The sequence below is a fragment of the Clarias gariepinus genome, chromosome 5, assembly GCF_024256425.1.
Source record: "Clarias gariepinus isolate MV-2021 ecotype Netherlands chromosome 5, CGAR_prim_01v2, whole genome shotgun sequence".
Classification (NCBI taxonomy): domain Eukaryota; kingdom Metazoa; phylum Chordata; class Actinopteri; order Siluriformes; family Clariidae; genus Clarias; species Clarias gariepinus.
Genome location: NC_071104.1, coordinates 28649485 through 28670869, shown reverse-complemented (window position 1 = coordinate 28670869; position 21385 = coordinate 28649485). Strand labels below are relative to the sequence as shown.

At 38.0% G+C, this 21385-nt stretch overlaps 1 protein-coding gene across 3 annotated transcripts; it reads right to left on the bottom strand.

Moving 5' to 3' along the window:
• Nucleotides 1-2651: 2651 nt before the first annotated feature.
• On the bottom strand, nucleotides 2652-16373 carry LOC128523688 (myc box-dependent-interacting protein 1). 3 transcript variants are annotated; one of them, XM_053495766.1, is made up of 20 exons: nucleotides 16110-16373; nucleotides 14378-14458; nucleotides 14184-14238; nucleotides 13988-14082; nucleotides 13247-13342; nucleotides 13026-13136; nucleotides 12803-12895; nucleotides 12213-12298; nucleotides 10123-10198; nucleotides 9207-9262; nucleotides 8985-9029; nucleotides 8471-8540; nucleotides 6870-6992; nucleotides 6658-6750; nucleotides 6500-6517; nucleotides 5963-6160; nucleotides 5645-5680; nucleotides 5056-5115; nucleotides 4830-4931; nucleotides 2652-4594 (listed from the first exon to the last, which is right to left on the bottom strand). In XM_053495766.1, exons 1-20 carry the CDS (start codon nucleotides 16194-16196, stop codon nucleotides 4493-4495), a joined length of 1683 nt encoding a protein of 560 aa, XP_053351741.1. In that variant the 5' UTR covers nucleotides 16197-16373; the 3' UTR covers nucleotides 2652-4492. The 3 variants fall into 3 exon arrangements, with proteins under 3 accessions (XP_053351741.1, XP_053351744.1, XP_053351742.1); XM_053495769.1 differs by lacking the exon at nucleotides 5963-6160; XM_053495767.1 differs by lacking the exon at nucleotides 8985-9029.
• Nucleotides 16374-21385: the final 5012 nt, after the last annotated feature.

The window sequence follows — 21385 nt, the reverse complement described above, 5'->3', positions numbered from 1 at the left end:
AAGTAAGTCCTCTTTTAGTCCTGCGGCTTTTGCTTTCAATATGAACCGAATCCCTTTAAGAGACTATATCACTGGCAGAACACCTTCAGACAAAGGCCTTAATCTCTCTTTTACTTTGTGTGCTGTTTAAATCTTTGGTGACCTTTGACTCCAGGATTGTGTAAGCTGAATTGTTTGTGAATACTAACTAGATGTTTCCACTTAATCATTATCCTTTTTCAGAGTAACAATAACACAGAACTTTACTCCATAAAGTACAGTAGATTTAAGTTCAGGGAGTATATTTTTGCTGCAAACAGTTTTTTTTTCTTTTTTACACCTCGACAGTAACAAAGTCACATTTGAATGATAATTTGATGCATAGATGAGGACCTGTATTCATCTTTGAAAAATATGAAAATTGAAATAAATTAATTTGGAAATAATGTTTGACAAAGTTAGATATCTTTCACAAATATATGCATAATTTTGTGAATAATCCCAATACACATATTACTCAATATAATACAATACTCAATCCCAATAAATTTTTTTAATGTTTAATTATGCAGATTATAAGTGAGTGATGCAGGTTACTGATTTTACAAAGTACTGAATAAAGATCAGGGCAGCACGATGGCGAAGTGGTTAGCACTGTGCTGTCGCACCTCGAGGGACCAGAGTTTGCATGTTTGTGCATGGAGTTTGCATTTTCTCCCTGTGCTTGGTGGGTTTCCTCCCACTGTTGAAGGACATTGGGTTAATTGGCATTCCCAATTTCCCCATAGTGTGTGTACCATGAATTGGCACACTGTCCAGGGTGTCCACCGCCTCATGCGCAAAGTCTCCCTGGATAGGCCCCAGGCCCTCCACAAGCCTGTACAGGATAGGACATATAGAAGATGAATGACCCAACATCTGTTCATAGTGCACCAGGGATTTAAACCAGCTCCCTTCACCCCACCTACGTCATTGCTACTATTTTCATATAATCATATACAGTGGTGTGAAAAACTATTTGCCCCCTTCCTGATTTCTTATTCTTTTGCATGTTTGTCACACTTAAATGTTTCTGCTCATCAAAAACCTTTAACTATTAGTCAAAGATAACATAATTAAACACAAAATGCAGTTTTTAAATGAAGATTATGTTATTAAGGGAGAAAAAAAACTCCAAATCTACATGGCCCTGTGTGAAAAAGTAATTGCCCCCCCTTGTTAAAAAATAACTTAACTGTGGTTTATCACAGTTAAAAGTTCAATTTCTGTAGTCACCCCCAGGCCTGATTACTGCCACACCTGTTTCAATCAAAAAATCACTTAAATAGGAGCTACCTGACACAGAGAAGTAGACCAAAAGCACCTCAAAAGCTAGACATTATGCCAAGATCCAAAGAAATTCAGAAAAAAATGAGAACAAAAGTAATTGAGATCTATCAGGCTGGTAAAGGTTATAAAGCCATTTCCAAAGCCTTGGGACTCCAGCGAACCACAGTGAGAGCCATTATCCACAAATGGCAAAAACATGGAACAGTGGTGAACCTTCCCAGGAGTGGCCAGCCGACCAAAATTACCCCAAGAGCGCAGAGACAACTCATCCGAGAGGCCACAAAAGACCCCAGGACAACAACTAAAGAACTGCAGGCCTCACTTGCCTCAATTAAGGTCAGTGTTCACGACTCCACCAAAAGAAAGAGACTGGGCAAAAACGGCCTGCATGGCAGATTTCCAAGGCGCAAACCACTTAAGCAAAAAGAACATCAAGGCTCGTCTCAATTTTGCTAAAAAACATCTCAATGATTGCCAAGACTTTTGGGGAAATACCTTGTGGACCGACGAGACAAAAGTTGAACTTTTTGGAAGGTGCGTGTCCCGTTACATCTGGCGTAAAAGTAACACAGCATTTCAGAAAAAGAACACCATACCAACAGTAAAATATGGGGGTGGTAGTGTGATGGTCTGGGGTTGTTTTGCAGCTTCAGGACCTGGAAGGCTTGCTGTGATAGATGGAACCATGAATTCTACTGTCTACCAAAAAATCCTGAAGGAGAATGTCCGGCCATCTGTTCGTCAACTCAAGCTGAAGCGATCTTGGGTGCTGCAGCAGGACAATGACCCAAAACACACCAGCAAATCCACCTCTGAATGGCTGAAGAAAAACAAAATGAAGACTTTGGTGTGGCCTAGTCAAAGTCCTGACCTGAATCCTATTGAGATGTTGTGGCATGACCTTAAAAAGGCGGTTCATGCTAGAAAACTCTCAAATAAAGCTGAATTACAACAATTCTGCAAAGATAAGTGGGCCAAAATTCCTCCAGAGCGCTGTAAAAGACTCGTTGCAAGTTATCGCAAACACTTGATTGCAGTTATTGCTGCTAAGGGTGGCACAACCAGTTATTAGGTTCAGGGGGCAATTACTTTTTCACACAGGGCCATGTAAGTTTGGATTTTTTTTCTCCCTAAATAATAAAAACCATCATTTAAAAACTGCATTTTGTGTTTACTTGTGTTATCTTTGACTAATAGTTAAATGTGTTTGATGATCAGAAACATTTAAGTGTGACAAACATGCAAAAGAATAAGAAATCAGGAAGGGGGCAAATAGTTTTTCACACCACTGTATAACATTTACACATATTTTGTGACAACCAGTAAAAACAAGCATATGGTAGTAGGATTAAATCAACATTTATTTGAGCTGACTTGACAGTAGGCTACACAGATTTAAATGAAGAATATTCATGGCTTAGAGGCAGAAGGTGGACCTGGACAAGAAAGCCACCTCAGCAAGAGAACACAAATACGACTACACACTGCATATGAAGTTAAGCATGCTTAGTTCTCATTCACACAATAGTCACATCTTTACTGTACATATTTGTACTGTAGAATATTACTTGTTTGTCAATGAAGCACAACAAACTGTCACCATTTACACATCTACAAATGCACTGGCACGAGAATAGAAGGAAATATACTCCTATAAGGAAGTACTTGAGGGATAAGGGTGTTTTCTATCCTGTAGGTTTATTCTCTAATTAAATCTATTTAAATTCCAACAACCAGAACTCCATCAAGTGCTTCAGTAAATCACTTATCCTCCCTCAGTGAGATGTAATAAAATTTTACTGAAGCATAACAGTGGCAAAAATAAGTAAAATAAATAAATATCAAGATTACACAAACTCTTGATTGAAAGAAGCTCTTTCATGCTTGTCATTAAAAGAACCTTAATAAGGGAAGATCAATAAGAAATGTGAAAGACAAGACTTTCTCTTCAAACACAGCAGCACATGTAGTGGGAATCAGGCTGCACTGGGTTTATCTCGTTCTCTGTGCAAATCGTGACAAGGTTAAAGTTCGTGTCAGATATACAGTGATACACAAGTGAACTAATGCACACATTATGAGCAGTCATAAAGAACTGAAACATGACATAACACAGAGGCCTGGGAATTACTAAGAAGTCCAGCCAAGAGTCCAGTCCATGGCACTTTTACACACTCACCAGGATCTCTTTTTTTTTTTTACTGTAATTTTACTCACAATGTACAAAAATAAATCTATAAACACAAAGAAGAGTGAATAAATATAATGCATATTTTTGGTTGAACAATGCATTGGATAATTAATACAAATCACAACAGAAACTAAAACCCTTCAATCACAACAGATGCATGTGAATGTCTTAGAGAATGTTGTGGCAGAAGAATTAAGATTAGTTAAGATGTTATTGCATAATTACATATTTGCAGGAAAGGGTTTAAATGTATTACTATGGTATTACGATTTTTAAGAAATGGAAAAAAAAAATGAGGCAAAGAAACATGTTCACATTGCCAAAGAAAATCTAAGGGCCAGACAGGGCACAGTGTTTTTGCTCATTTTCATCCTGAGCAGAATATTTGTTCCTTGTTTACTAAATTAGCTGCATATGTCACTGGTTAGCTGCATATATTTAGAGCTTTTTTACAGTGTGACAGTAAGTTCAAGAGCTTTGAGGTCTGCCGGTTAGTTTCTTCTGGAAATAATGCTAAAATGATCAAGTCGTCCTAACTCTCAGCTGTGATGTGATTGTATCTACTCACAAGATTATCATGCAGACTTTCTCATCTCTATTAGTAAAATAGCAACATTACTCATAGATATTATTTATTTATTGGCTTCCTAAATTCATCTAGCTGTTGTATACTGACTTATCAGACAAAAAGACTTAAAAGCTTAGATGGAAGCTTAGATGTGTAAGTTCTTACTGGGACATATGATACATGTCAATTACAGTAGCTGTGTAAAAGATGACAACACGTTTAAAAAAAAGCCTTCAATTAAGTTAATACAGGATCAAAAACTCAATATGCTGACAAAGTCTGACAACCCCTCTCTATACACGTGTCCTGTGTTGCGCAGTGATCAGTCTCATACCTCCCTTCTCGACAAGCATCCAGAAGTGTGAAGACGGAAAAAGAGGAATCAAGAAAAAAATGAACAAATGGCAAAAGTCATATCCTGGCTTCTAAATCTTGCGTGTGAAGTTTTCAGGAAACACCCCTTTTTTGCTGTGATCCTTCACCTGAAACCAGTCAGCCTCTTTTATTCCCATCAACCATCCATCATCCTGCAACAACACAAGGACACACAGAACACTTTCAGCTTTGTTTCTAGATGTTTCTATAATCCTTGTTAGATGCAAGGAATATTTACAGTGCATCCGAAAAGTATTTACAGCGCATCACTTTTTCCACATTTTGTTATGGAATAATGTGTTGATTTCGAAGGGCCTTTTGATCAAATACATCATTGCTGCCATCCATCATGCATAAGATCTAGTATAAAACAGAAGGAGTGCTAACCTGGTCCTCTGGGTTATCATAAGTCATCACTAGCACCACATCTCCTGCCTTCATTTCCAGCTCATCCGAGTCATTGGCAGCATAATCGTGCATTGCTTGGACCTAAAATGAATATATTCAAGGATTTCCTTTTTATTCAAACAGCCTGAGGATGTTTTTCATTCTCCGCAAAGCTACATGAAATGGGTTTGTTAAAATTGTGACGAGATCAGATATTTAGACTTACTTTGAACAGGAAGTTTGGTGGCATTTCTACTTCTGTGCTCTCGTTAGTGGTTTCTGCCGTCTAGAGATAGACAGAAAGAGGTACAAATATAATCAATCAATAAATAAAAAGAATATTCTCCCTCCACTAAAAAGGATCTGGCATTTATATTTTACAAAATTATTGTAAGTCTAATATGGCTCCTACTGGTAGAACAACATACAGATACTCTTAGAATTTTAAATATTTCTTTTAAATAATTATTTTGATTGTGTAAAGCTGCTTTGCGACAATGTCAATTGTTAAAAGCGCTATACAAATAAAATTGAATTGAATTGAATATATGTACTGTATACACACACACACACACACACACACACACACACATCCGCTCAAAAGTTTGGGATGACAACTTCATGGTCGTTCCTAATATTTATCTTCCTCTACATTGTAAATCAAAAATACAATGTTGAAGGCGTCCTAAATATGCAATAATCTCGTTAATGTTAAGATGTATCCGCTACTCACATAATCTGACAAACACGCTCGCATGTACGGTATATACACATAGTCTTATTCAATAAGAAAATATGTGTATGTGGATACTCACTGATGCTGGCTGTTCTGTGGTAGCTACACTTTCTGCCTAAAAACACAGAGCAGAAGAAAAGAGAACAAATGGACAGACAGACACATAAAGAATGACAAACACAGACAGAGCAACAAAACAGTAAAGTAAATCTCTGATCTCGAACACATACCCAGCTCCACTAACACTAAGACTTCTACTACTACTACTATCACCATGCCCCCAATTGCCATGCCAACTGATGTCATGCCTAACTGGTAGTGCCCACAGCAGCATGCCTTCAGTCTGACTCTTCATCAGCCAGTGAAGGCATGAGCACAGCCTCATCGAGAACAATACCTGAGCCCCATCACTGTGCAAACCCTCAGCCTTCACCGGCTGGGACCCATCATCATCCCAAGTGGGCTCTGCAGCTGGAGCATCTACTGGTTGGGTGCCATCATCATCCCGGGTAGGATAAACAGGCTGAGCAGTACGCACAGGATGACTACCATCATCATCCCATGACTGGGCTGCTTCAGTTTGGCTTTCATCTTGCTGTAGTGGGGCGAGGGTGAGGAAGGGTGATGGATAAGGGCATATGGCAGCCAGGTTGAACCATGGCCAGGGATCATTAAAAGGAAGCAGTGAAAAAGGAGAATGAAAGATCTGAACATTGCTATAATTGCAGATTTATATACAAAGAAATGGTCTTGGTTGACAGTATAGTGGACTTTTGTGGATAAATATTTGAGATACTTGAAGATTAGATACTGAAGACAGAAACAGAACAACAGAAACTTTTAAGCATATATAGTGTTGTATCACTATATCCGAAAGTAAAAGGGAAAGGGCAGCCCTCGAATATGGTTAAAGGATAAAAGTTGGTACACTCACCTCCCACGAATCCCAGGTCTTCAGTATGCCAAGGTAAATAAATAAAAAATTAAAAAATTACAATTATGCCAAATTGTTATAATTGTTTATAAAAAAATTTAATGGTTGTCTAACTATTCGAATAAAGAAATCTTTTTGCATGAAGGTAGGAGACAGACCTGTGGTACTGAAGCAGGGGCTACTGGTGTGGTAGCGGCTTGCAGGGCATCCAGGTCCATGTCTAAAAGATTACTAGTGGCTGGAGCATCAAACTATCAGATAGGAAAAACAGAGTAGCTCATTACCTTTTCCTGATTTTAAATGTTTCAGAAGATTACGGCAAGTATGTACAATAAACAAGCAGGTGTTGAGACAGCAGTATAAAACTGACTTGTGTCGGAGATGTAACACTAATGCCAACAGCAGAAGCCTCATCAAACAGGTTAATAATGTTATCTTGCTTCAGATCCTTGGATGGAGTGACTTTTGGTGGAGGAGGAACAGCAGGTCTCAGCTGTTTACACAAAAATACACACAAACTTTAGCAGCATATTGGGAAAAGTGTATTCTGCTCTTGTAAAGTAAAATGCCTAACATACTGTATAATTCTGCATCACTTATGTTTGTAAGGAGCATAAGGAGAATATACAAATGCATTTTAAACGTTAACCGACAAAATTACTATTACAATTTTTTTTTAAATAAACTAGTGGTGTATCCTGCAACAATAATGACCCTGACAATTGTCAGTACTGATTTAATAATAAAAATAATAATTAAAAAAAAGTTTTAAAAAAAAATGTTAATACAAGGTTAGAGATCAAGTCAAACTGGGACACACATGTCAAACTTGGGCCACTAAAGGAGTTCTTGGAAGGTTGGCATTGCAGACATACAGTACTGTAAAGCAGGCAATAAAATTGGCTCCAAAGTATTGAGAAAACTTTCGATCTTGATGGTATCCAAGCAGTAAAGAAACACTGGCAATACTGTAAGTGGATTAGTTTAACAGGGAATTATACTGTATAGAGAAATACAGGCAGTCCCCGAATTTCGAACAGGTAGTTCCCGAATTTTGAGTTACGGCTTTTCGCAGATATGGACGGACCATGGTTCTACCTTCGGTTCAATCATGGAAGTTGCTCACGTGTATTGTACAGAAAATAGATACTGCAGTGCACCAGATACCAATATTTACCATTATATAGAATATTTTCAGTGTGTAAGTGAATATTTAAAATGTCTAAAGTATAATGTGTGTGTGTGTGATTTTGGGGGAAGCTATCCAAAGCTTTTCTGACTATGAATAATCTTAATTTCAGAAAATCCTCAGAGTTCACAGTCCAATACAGTGGAAAACAGCTGTTCAACAAAATACAGTCCAGGATTCCCACCACGATTTAAAGGCGCAGAGAGAACATTTGACATGTGAGATTAATTTCCTCAGATGCAATTATGTTTTTTTCCCCACATAAGGCAGTGTGGGGAAAGGGGACAGATTTAGTCAAGGCTCCATTTTTCAGACTTACGAACAAATCAGACTTACGAACGTGCTCCCAGTACGGAACTTGTTTGTAAGTCTGGGACTACCTGTAAAGGTAGTTTTTACTCTCATAACTGTGTCCTGTTATTCTGTACAATCAAAAGTCCAGGTTTGACTTGAATGTCCCTTGTATACATGCTGGGAAAAATGTGCAAGATTGGGTTACTTGAGAAAAATATTGAAAACAAACAAATGAATTACAGGGAGTTATAAAGGCTAACAGTGGATATTAGAAAATAGAATTGAGAAGATTTAAACTTTTGATAACTGGAAATTTCACTATTTATTTCATTGCTTGCATACCATCATGCAAGTTGATGTAAATAAATCTTCCTAGTCATTAATTATGCTCCAATGTATGCAAATGTACCTAGAAAGTGTCATTACTGCAAATAATATAAACAACAAAAGGGTTAGTATCTTGGTTTTAACAACGCAACATCACATACCTTAGATGGAGATTTCGGAATAGCTGGTACCGGTGGACTCAGAGTGTGATTGGTATCTTGATTTCCATCACTGGAAGGTGAAGGACAGATATGTTAAATTACCCCATAGGACACATTTGACGATGTGGTACTTTATACACTCATGCTTGTTACAGGCCAGTCCAAGCCTCACTGATCTGCACTGCAAGCCTTATCCTCTGTATGCAGTTCTGTGCTTTATCTGGATTTTAAGCTAAAGATACATTATATCCATGCAAAAAGTGTAATATACACTTGTTTCGTCTATAAAACCATTCCTCACATGCTGGGAGTAAGCTGACAGTAAAAACATGGTTGTTCAAACATACACCGTGAGGCTACAAAAGCTTACAAAATTTTCATCTCGCACAAGTGGGCAGCAAAAAGAAGCAGACAAAAAACACCTACATACTGTACATGTATACATATATAGCACAGTGGCACACAGTCACACATCCTGAAACACACAGACACACTGCTGAGCTGCCACTGTTACCTCCTTTGGACTGCTGAGGTCTTCTCCATTCGGCTATCTGTTTTTCTGTGAGAGTGGTGGTGGCGTTCATTGATTTGTTCACTTATTGGTTTTTGAGTTTCAGTCATAATGAGCAGATGTTGAGCTGCTACAGCTCATTTACACTAAATTTATTGTAAATATGCCTAGTTTATCTGGACAACACTCTGAACATTATAAACAGTAAATAAATATATTACTGACCTGGACATGTCTTGATTCTCCAGTTTTACCAATGTATCATACATATTTTGGCTCAGCTGTCAACAAAAAAAATTAAAATTAACATAATCAATAAGCTAATTTTTCATGGTAATAATAATTAGACAGTAACACAGAGGAGCAAGCGCTGTTGTGATAAATATCAGCACGGCCCTGATCACATCCTTACATGACTGGCGGAACTAACTATCTGCAACTGCTAGTGCAAGTGACTAACAGATAGTGGACGACAGTGTATTAACAGCGGTAAGAGTCATTTTAAATTCTTACCGGGACTATGTAGCAAAAGGGTGTAAGGAATTCACAATGGAGATGGTGGAAAGTCCTAAGAAACGTATGCGATTTACTTTACGTTTCTTTGCATTTCGCTTTAGATTATCAGCTAACTTTCAGGTTTTGGGTTGAATCCCAAATAGCTAAATGGAAAGCTACAGTAGTGTGCTGTGTAAGTTAGAATGCCTTGTTCCACAAACAAGCAGTGCCCTTGATCAGGGGTTCAAAAAAGATTTGAGGTTCTGCCTTGTGTTAGACGTTAGTTAGCTTTTTATTGATAAGTAAAAGAACATGGATGAGGTAAAACCAATTAGGAATAACTTAAAAACAATTATAAGGAGACAAAGTGTTGTTTAAGATGTTACATAATGCTATCAATTGTGTTTTTCCTTTTCCCACTACTGCAGACTGTATCAACCAACATTAAACCATGCTGGTGACTGACAGTTAGTGGAATTAACGATTGTTCGAACACCTGTAGTCTAGAGTGATAAATATTGTTAAACCAGCCAGTTCTGTTACTGGATATTATGACGACTTGTGGAAAGCCTCATGTCCAATCAGATTAGTTTAAACTTAGTGTTGTATTACATGCTTTTTGACTTTGCTTGGCAATGGACATTACCTTTCCAATTTCTCTGTGAAACTTCTCCTCGAGGCCAGCCACGCTCTGGAAGGTGTTTACATAGAAGCCAACACGACTAAAGAACAGAACAAAAACACAAACAAACCCCACCTCAGATCTGTCCAATGCTTCAGCAACAATCAACACTGGAATTTTTAAATATCCAGTAATATTCTATTATAAAACATGCTGCCCAACAAAAATTTGACCGCACTGTACATCTGCAATATCAGAGCGAAGTTTAATTGTGTCTGGGGTATTTATTCAAAGGGCTTTGGTGAGAATGCTTTTTGCATTTTCTATTACATTGTTCAGTAATATAATTTAAGTTAATGATTTGTAGTGTACATAACTATTGTACATACCTTTTGGCCAAAGGATTAATCATACCAACGTAGTCTCAGAACAAAACGCATAATGCACATAGAATTTCAACCAAAAAGCACTTTGCATAGATTTGTCAGGTCCTAAATAAATGATGCTCTGATATTTCGTTTTTACTGATTGTTACTGCTTAAATACAGTAGAGTTTTTGTTTAGAGGAACTCAGATGTCAGCCATCCCCCCTTAACGACCAGCTAAAAGACAATGACAGCTAGCTGAGTTTATACTGGAATGACAGCTGGTGAAAGGGATGTTGGCACAATGGTGTGATTAATCCTCCAAGCTATTATCCTGCCAGTGTTCCGAGGCTGAAATTACAAACATGGGCTCAGCTGGCCAAACAAACAGCCATGTCGGATGTCAGGTAGTAATTAGAAGCTAATTTTAATATGGAAATTACTACTGAATTTTATTTTTTTTATTCTCTCCCAATAATAATCAGAGCAATTCCAGGGTTATGGATGTGACTTTGCACTCACACCAGATTACACAATGTCTTAAAGCAGATACAATATTTGTATCGGTTATTAATTTGCAGATATTGTCATTTATGGAAAATCTTAAAACTTATGCCTTGTATTAAGTGTTACATAAAACATAGCAGTTAATCAGTATTGTAATTGTGGCATTCAATGAACACATGTTCAGAGACTACCTTCAGCATTTACCTTAAATGCTGAATTTTACTGACCACTAATGAACAAAGCTTTTTGTTTACCAATACTTTTGTAAACTTTGTATCATAATTTTTATCATACATAACTTTACATTACATACATAAGTTTAATGTAAACTCTTCAGCTGAAAACAAACATTCATTCATCTTCTACACTGCCTATTCTGTACAGGGAGTGGGGGCCTGGATCCTATCCCAGGAGACTTTGGGTAGGAGGTAGGGAACACCCTGGACAAGGCACACACACACACACACACACACACACACACATATATACAGGCAAATTTGGAGCGCCAATTAACCTAATCTCTACAAGGTGTGAGCCCACTGTGCTAACCACGATGCCAACCTGAAAATAAACAAATCCTCAAAATGCATAGAATCATTTACATCCAGAAAATATACAGCATTGTATCAGTTACTGATAGATTAAATTGACAAAATTTCAATGGGAGAGCACATTTTTTCTTCAAACTGTGAATTTTATTCTGCAAAAATCGTTAAACTTGAAGATCTGAAAATGTTTGTAAACATCAATGATTTAGGCTAAACTGGTGTTATGGATGTAACATGTTTGAATCAGTCCTATTCAAATTGTATAAAATAACTTGGTTAAATTTTAACATGAATTATTTTAAATTGTAACTATAGTAAAATGAATTATGAAATTAATAAATCAGCAATTACTGCTGACATTTTATCCTAGACCTTTCCTCTCGCTTTCTTATCTTCTTTTTAGTAATTTTTTAAAAATCATTTTTGTGCCTTTTAGTAGTTTTAACAATTAGCACTAGACTTTACTGTTTAAGTAAAGTCTAAATTGATTTAAAAAAAATAATAATCTTCTTCTAACATATTAAGTCTTGCTTAAGGATGATAAAACCCTTTGGGAAATGCTGTTATCGACCACACCACAATGTGGATTACAACAGAATGCTATTGTATAGTAAATCTCACTTGGGGAATATAATAAACCCCCTGTTTATATGGAAAAAAGTGGACAGTAATAGACAGTTAATTAAGCACTTACCTGTTCCAAAGTGATGGCAGCTCCTCCTGAAGATCTATGTTGATATCATCAAATACCTTCTGCGCCCTCTCTAGCTCCTCCTCTGCCTATATCACACACAAAATAAATATGAGGACACAGACTATTATCATTAAAGGAAAACAGGGAGTTTTAGTAACTTGCAACAATTTCACAATCAGAAAGTTATGCCACTAGGAAATAGAATGCAATATCATATAAAGGCAGTGTTTAATTATTTATGCAACTGTGTTAATATATGTACTGATATGCTACTTAGCTTTCAAATTATAGTTTGATTAAAGCTATACTACACATGTTAGTGGAATTGTCCACATTTCATGCATTTGTATATCTTGCAGCACACTTGATTTAAAGTGCTTGAAGTATTTTTTGGATTTGTTAATATGCTGCATTGTGTGTTACATTTTTCCAAAACATTGTGCACATCCAAGATCTCTCTATGATATTACCACATTTTCAAGGAGGTGTACAGTACAAGTTCTGATAGAACTTTATTGTATATCTGCTCCAAAAGCCTTTGTAAGTTCATCACCTTGTAACTGATAAGTTTAATCAATCTGTGTAATTACCTGACACCGGGTCAGGTTGGTCTGAGCGACATTGTGAGCAGATAGAATTCCTTGTGCCCATCCCGGAGTCGCCCTCTCCAACAAAGATGCAGGCTTATTAACAAAAGATCAAAAAGAAATATAAAACTGGGTTCTGATTCTTGCAACAAATTTACTCAAGACACATTGGACATGGTAACTTGAACAATAAATCTGTGCTTATGAATGTCTATCCATAGTTAACCTTGGAAGCTTTGACTGGCCCTTCCTTCTTCTTGCCCTTATTCACTGCAGCGAAGGTATGGCGGGCGCTGTCGTAATCCACCAGCTTTCTGTCCCGCTTCGCTATACGGGCCTTAAAATAAAAGTAATTGTACACAAGCTCATTCAGGTATAAACTTACACAAGACTTATTTATAAAAGAACACAAATGCCTGATATCAGTTACAGTGTCGGCATCACTACCTTTATATCAGGAAACTGGCCCAAATAAGTGTCCATGGAGATTAACGCATGATCAACTAGTTTTTGGTGAAAATCTGTCCACAGAAGGTCAGAATCCTGCAACACACACACACACACACACACACATTTATTTTTTAAGCTATCCCTCTGTAATGTATACCCTAACCACCAAGTCTATAATGTAAATTTAGTAACGGAGTAGCAAAAGTCAACTTAAGGTAAGTTAATAGTATACTGTATTTTAAATGACTACAGTTAAAAAGAAATGTCTAAAAGACAAATATAACAATTCTAGTCTATTCTATTCTATAATTCTACCTCTATTTACAGAGATGAGGTTTCACCAAACAGATGGCATGCATTGATTTCTATTGATTTTTCCCCAAGAGGACTTTCAGCCTTATGCCACTTTACTAAACTGCTTATATATAACATGGAAGCCAGACAATATGAAGCTTAAAGACCTTTAAACTCTTTGAATAGAATTAGGAAACAAATTCAACTTAATGATTTGAGTCATTACAACATTAAATCTTATGACCTTAAACATAGGTACAGCTAATTTTGTATTCTTATAGTACATTCCAATTATAGACAAACAACAAATATATATATAAAAACAAAAAAAGACTAAGTGACTCAGAAAACAGCACAGATATGAGAAAAAAGTGTAGCATATTAGCACAGTCTTCCCCACACAGTTGTTTACAGCAATGATGATAAAGTAGATAAAGCAGGAACCTCTACAACAGAGTCCATTTCATCTTTGCCATACCACTCTGGTTCATACATATCAGCTAGGCACTCATGCACACGTTTGGAGGACTCGTGCATCGCTGTTAAATAACAAAAAGAAAAGCAATAGCAGTGAAAAAAGATGCACATAAAGAATAATAACCCACAATACAAAACAGAAGTCATTAATTTAATAAAGTACCTTTCACAGCGGCCAAATAGGCCCGCAGATCTTTCTGCAGTTTGGTGCCCTCTGCCTACAAAAGGAAATCAAGTAGAAATAAATGTGAAATGTAGACAGAGACAAAAGAATAAAAAAAAGGAAACAAAAGTACAATAATTAAATTACAAGGTAAAAAGTAATATATTGTGTAATTAGTTAATGTGAGTGCTCACTAGCTGTTTGTTGAAGTTAATCACTCCTTCTTCAAATGCAAGGTCTTTGGTCTCATCTGCCTTGCCAAGCTTTTGCATAACCTAAAAAACAACATTGCTTAATTAGAAGAAGAAGATGTGTACACATTTTCCTGCATTAAAATAGACATATCACAATTACAATTTTCTTCAGTAGCACAGCTAGATAAGAAGCAGGAGTCAGAGCCCAGAGTAAGCTGTAAAACAACTGCCCTAGAGCAATCAGGATTAATGCTTCACTCATAGCAGATTAAAGGTGCTGGAGCTTGAACTACCAACATTTGGTTGAGTAACCTAGAGCCATATAGACAGTAGCCTGAACTCAGGAGTAACTGAGGGACAGTGAGACAGCAATGCTACCGGTGACACCACCATGCCTCTGCTTGCTTGTTAGATGTTGAAGATACGTGTGAGATGAGAATTCAAGCAAAAAGCATTATTAATCATGAACATTTATCATGAACATTGCCTTCATGCCATACGCAGGTATAAATGACCAGGGATGTTTTTTGGTTACGTTGATGGTATTGAATGAAGGGTCCTAAAACTATCTAAAAATTAAACTATCTTTACTCACTCATTCATCGTCTATACCACTTTATCCTGTATACAGGGTCGTGGGGGGGCTGGAGCCTATTCCAGGAGACTTACTGTAAGGCACAAGGAGGGGTACACCCTTGACATGGTGCCAATCCATCACAGGGAAAATGTCTTTAGTTTAATTGAATTCTTCTAATGCAATTTTCCTTTTATTGTACTGAAATCTTTCTATCTTTCTATTCCATCCTTTCTTACCATTTTGGTACATATAAGCAGTTGTATAAGCATTTCATTGCATTCAGTACTGTGTATGGTTGTGTACGTCATCATACAGGGTTGCAGGGGTTGCACCTGTCTTAGGAGACAGGGCACAAGGACAGGGTTCCAATCCATTGAAGGGCACACACACACACACACACACACACATATACACAGACTCACACTCTAATTCAAACAGAACAGGCAATTTGTGAACACCACTTAGCCTAATCTGCATGTCTTTGGACTGTGGGAGGAAACCCACCAACCCACACAGACCGGAGGTGAGAATCGAACCCGGACACTGGAGGTACAAGGTGACAGTACTAAGCACTAAGCCACCGTGCCGCCTGGTTTTATATGTGATGGTCCTCCTTCCTTGCTAAGGGCCCTTGGAATCTCTCCCACATGCACTCTTCATGGTTCCACTTGCAAAAAATGCCAAAAACCACACGAGAGCAGATTGTCATTTCCGAAGATGTTCTTTCATGTCTGACTGATGGGATGCTCTGTTATAGTGGTATCAATATTCATATTATTTTTAGGAGATAAGGAAAGAATTCGAGTCAAGCTGAGAGACAGCAGAGCTCACTGCAGTATCAGTTAAAGGGGAAACCTCGACTCAAGGATCTTCTATGCTAGATTATATTGTAGGCCTGCGTCTTCGGCGCATAGAGCTTCCTCCTTTTCGTTATCCTTCAGTCGTGTAAAATTGCAGTACCCTTTCTAAACGTACATGGCCTTTAAACAGGCTGGCATTAATAACATTATACTGATGAACGCCGTAGCGCAGATCTGTCACAGAAAACGGATAATTAGGACATTGATTATTTCGCCTCAACGTGGATACATAAAACGACGGACAATTAATCCTGTAATGAAATGTTAGTGATAAACACGCTAACGTGTTCCTTACCTTTTCTTGTGCCCTGGTTATTTTTTTCTGCACATTACTGGCTATTTTTCCTGCGGAAACCCCTTTGCCCATCGACAACTCGGCCATTTTGTCTTATTTATATCTCTGAAACAGTAGTCTGAATAGATTAAAATGTCTATCGCATTGAGATATCACACGCTTATCTACAAGAATATCGCGCGAATTGACGTTTTGCGTGCCGTGAATAATAGTAATAATAATACTGGTCGTTTATTATAGGGACACCTGCGCGCGCACGGAGGATGCGCGTTACCCAGCTGAAACGTCCTCTTAAAGGAACAGCGCACCCTTTTAGAATGTGGGCGGTGCTTGAGTGGTCGCGTGCGCGTGTGTACCCCGGATATTCCATAACGTTCCACAGAAATATACTGTGCATATAAAATCTGAAACATTTTCCAGTAAACATTTCCTTTTAGATTAAAAAAAAAAACATTTCCGAGGTTGGGGGTGTACGAATAAACAATCAACAGAATTTTTTTTAAATGTCATAGTTCATGATCTGTTAGCATAGTGGATTAGCACCAGGATCCTGGTTTGATTTGGGAGAAAACCAGAGTATCCAGAGGAAACCTATCAAGCAAGTGGGCATAGAGTTTGTATGTTCCCCCTGTGCTTGGTGGGTTTCCTCTGGGGACTCTGGTCCTCCCCTCACCCCCCGCCCCCTAATACGTCAGGAAATCACAGTCCAATGCAGATTAGACTAATTGACATTCCCAAATGTCATCGTATGGGTGTGTGTGTGTGTGTGCCCTGCGAAGGATTGGCACGCCGTCCAAGGTGTACCCTGCCTCATGCCCTTAGTCTCCAGGGATAGGCTTCAGGCCCCATGCGACCCTGTATACAGAATAAAGCAGTATGGATAATGAGTGAGTGAGTTCATGATCTGAAGATGATGCCATAAGATAATCAGCATTTATTTTTTTTATTTATTTTATTTATATTGTTTCATTCATTTGGAGCGGCTGCTCCAGTATCTATTCTGACAAGTGCATTTTGAGTTTAAATGAATTATAATCCATTGTGGTCCTTCAAATAGTATACATACTTCAGTCTGCACAATGGATTTAAAGAACAATTTAGCCAAATGAAAAGTCTTTGATGCCAAGCTTCTGCAAACCCTGAAAAATAAAGATGTTTAATTGCACATTGGCAATATTCAATATGAGAGGAGCAATCACAATTTCAGTGTATCACAGGAACAAATCTCTTTATTCAGTTAATATGTGGAACAGTCACAGGGCAAAGTCCTGTGCAAAAAAAAAACCCCAAAAAAACTCCACCATCTTTTGAGTAGAGTAAATCTTAAATCAAATGACAAAACCTGGTCAAAATTTTAGATTGGACAAACCTTTGTAATCCTTCTTATCCTGTTTACAAATAACAAATTAACAGAAGTGTAATTATCATTGTTTTTAGCCTTTACGTTGTTTCATTTATTTACGAAATGGCTATTCCAGTATCCATTCTGACAAGTACTTTTTGAGCTAAAATTAATTATAATGCATTGTAGATTCTTCAAATAGTATCCATACTTCAGGCCATATGACGGATTTGCAGTGCAATTTTGCCACTGTATATGTATATAATAAAAAATATGTACACTAATGCATGGCTAACACTACAAAACGTCGGCTGCCCAAATAGTATTTACTACTTAGACCTAACTGATTGAATGCTGTAACATTTATGTGAAGATCTGTAAAAAGCTTGTTGCCTGTAGATTAAATACTTGCTGGGATCTTATTGGTTAGGCACTAAAAAGAGCAATCATTTATTTTGTTAAACTACAATACAATCACTTATATTGAATAGGTAGAGTGGAGTAAATGATTATGTCCTGTCATGACGTACTGATGTATTTTCACCACATGGTGGCGACAAAACGATCATTATAAGTTTTGTTTTCTACACAGTTTACAAGATGAACTAGACACAATCCCTAATAGAAACCCTAATACTGTAGAAATGTTTTGTCTTGTCTTCTTGTCTTTTGAACCATATTCCAAGCTGCATAACATCACTGTAAAAGTAAAACAGTCTATTCTGCGGACTAAGAGCTATAAAATTCACATCAGAAAATCCACATACATAAACTATTAACTAACAAATTATCCTTTTTCTTTTTTCATGAAAAAGTAGCAAATGTAAATTTTAGAGAAATTATATTTTAAATAAAAAGCACTACTAGGTCACCAGTAGAGTGGCTGCGCACAGATGCCTTTCACCTCCAGGCTTGGGTGTTTGACTCTTGCCCTTGTCTATGAGTGTGGAGTTAGCCAGATTTTCCTCTCTGGGTACCCTGGTTTTCTCCCACCGTTCAAAGACATTTGCTGTTATCTGATAAGTATTTCTAAATCCGGAGTGCATATGTGTACTTTTAATTGGCTGGTAAACCTATGATGAACCTTCCTTGTGTCCTAAGTTCCCTGGGAATGTTTTTTACAGGACAGAAAGGATAAATTTTTGTTTTATCCAAAATATGCAACAGATGTATACACATCTGTTAGGTTCTGACCACTGCAGACTAGAAACGGCCCACAAGATCTGCAGTTTTGGGGTTGTTCTAGCCCAGCCCTCTAGCCATCACAATTTGGTCTTTGTCAAACGAACTCAAACACACTCAAATCCTTATGGTTGCTTATTTTTTTTTGCTTCCAACACATCAACTTCAATACAACTTTAGCTACTGTGAGAAGGGTGACCTGGCAATAAGGCCATGGGTGGCCAAGGCTTACCAATACAAATGGGAAGCAATGGCTGGTCCATGTATTTCGATCTAATAGAAGCGCTAGTGTAGCTCAAATTTATGGAAAGGTTAATCAAAATTTTTTTACAACTTTTAACAATTGTCATTTTCGTAAAGCAGCTTTAAATATTAAAAAAAAATTATAGAAATTTGTATGAAATGTAAAAAAAATGTGTATTTATTAAATGATTAGATAGTCCCTGATGAGCAATCCAAGGGTGACTATGCCAAAAAAAAAAAAAAAACCTCCCTAAGATGGCTTTATAAAGAAACCTTGAGAGGAACCAGACTCAACAGGTAACCCATCCTCATTTGGGTGAAGCGGATAGCAGGTATTGTTTTGCAGTCGTAATGTGTGTTAGGTGGCTGGAAGGTAAATTTAACAGTTGATATATTTAGTTCTAAAACTATTGAGCAACTGCAGTCACAAGTCCTCAGAGAACAGCTGTCTGCATCGGCCGAAGCCAGTACCCGCATCCCAAGCAAACAACACGGGTCCATGCAAAGAGATTTCTAACCGGAAGCGGGGCACCAGGACAAGAGGGAGTCAGAGGGGGTCTGTATCACTGGCAGCTCAGGAGCAACATGTATAGCTTGACAGAGAGAGACAGGAAGAGGGAGGGGGGGGGGAGAAGCTGAATGTATATTTAGCGCAGAGTGCAAGCATGGACAGCATAACTAAAAGGGAGAGCCAAAAGGAAACACAGACATGAGGGCTTCCTAGGATGTAAAGCAACCAATCACTTCACCGTCAACTAACCCGAATGATCAATAAGAGTGGGGAAAACAGCATCTTAACATATTAGTTCACCATAATACTCTATGTTCATGAGTCCCCCAGATCTGCTCCTTTACCTAAGGCAAATCTAGTCACAAAAATGCTTAAATAAATAGGCCTAGACTTCAACACTGAGACTGTGTCTGAGTCCCAAACATTAATAGGAAGGCTATTTGATTACTTTGGAGCTTTGTAAGGAAAAGCTCTGTCCCCCGCTGTAATTCAAAATTCAAATTCAAATTCAAATTTTATTTGTCACATAGACAGTCATACACAGTACGATATGCAGTAAAATGCTTATACGACTGCCAGTGACCTTAAAAAATAAAAACTTATACATAAAAAATAAATATGAATAAAAGAAATACGTTAGAAATAAAATTAACTAGTAAAATAAACTTTACAAATAAGAACAAAATATCAATAAAAGAACGAAATATCAATATAACAAATATAAAAATATAGAAAAGAAAATAGAAATTTGTCAAAAACAGAAATTTAGAATTTTTGAATTCGCTGGGGTGTGCAAATATGCATAAAAAGTGACTTCGTAAAGTGTCTTATTAAAGTGATTTGTGCAGAGGTCCATAGATGAAAATATAAATATGTAGTGCAAGTGTGCATGAATGTGTCCAAAATGGCCATGAATGCCCAATCAGTGTTGGATGTTAAAAAGATGGTATTAGACCTGTGTTGTGTTGTGGTTGAGAGACCTTATCGCCTGCGGGAAGAAGCTCCTCCTCAGTCTCTCTGTGTTGGCCTTCAGGGAGCGGAATCACTTCCCAGACCGCAACAGAGAGAACAGTCCATTGTTGGGATGGCTGAGGTCCTTCACTATCTTCCTGGCCTTGGTCCAGCACTGCTTGCTGTAGATCGAGTGCAGATCAGGGAGCTCGGTGCGGATGATGTGCTCCGCTGAATGCACCACCCTCTGTAGAGCTCGTCTGTCCTGCATGGTGCTGTTTCCAAACCAGGTCGTGATGTTTCCCGTCAGGATGCTCTCTATGGTGCAGGAGTAGAAATTCCTGAGCACCTTGGAGGGCAGTCTGAAGTCTCTCAAGCGTCTAAGGTGGTAGAGACTCTGCCGGGCCTTTTTCACCACGGTGTTGATGTAACAGGACCATGATAGGTCCTGCGTGATGTGAACAACGAGGTATCGAAAGCTGTCCATTCTCTCCACTGGGCTCCTGTTGATGACGGGGGTCTGGTAGTTCCTCTCCTGCTTTTTACAAAAGTCCACTATCAGCTCCTTTGTCTTGCTGACGTTCAGGAGGAGGTTGTTTCTCTGGCACCATTTCTCCAGATTTCCAATCTCCTCTAGGTAGGCCGACTCATCGTTGTTCGTGATCAGGCCCACCACGACAGTGTCGTCAGCAAACTTGATGACGGCAGTGGAGTTGGTAGTGGCCACGCAGTCATAGGTGTACAAAGAGTACAGCGGGGGGCTCAGAACACAACCCTGGGGAGCTCCAGTGCTGAGAGTGATGGAGGCTGAGACATGTCTGCCCATCCTTACTGCCTGTGGTCTGCCAGTTAGGAAGTTGGAGATCCACTGACACATAGATGATCTGAGTTCTTGGATCGTAGTAGGCATGGCAGATCGTAAGACACTAAGTTTACTCAGATACTGCGGCCCGAAACATTTATACGTCAAATGTGGTATATTAAAATAGCATTTATCACAGTTATAGTGGCAAAAGGTGGAGGACAAACTTATATTATAATATGAGT

What these genes read in the sequence shown, in the direction of transcription:
- LOC128523688 (XM_053495766.1), bottom strand. Translation starts at nt 16,196, where the DNA reads ATGGCCGAGTTGTCGATGGGCAAAGGGGTTTCCGCAGGAAAAATAGCC. An exon ending in GCCAGTTTCCTGATATAAAG is followed by an intron (nt 13,137 to 13,246) that starts GTAGTGATGCCG and finishes TTTTATTTTAAG; the next exon opens with GCCCGTATAGCGAAGCGGGA. An exon ending in ACCTCAGCAGTCCAAAGGAG is followed by an intron (nt 8,541 to 8,984) that starts GTAACAGTGGCA and finishes TTCACCTTCCAG; the next exon opens with TGATGGAAATCAAGATACCA.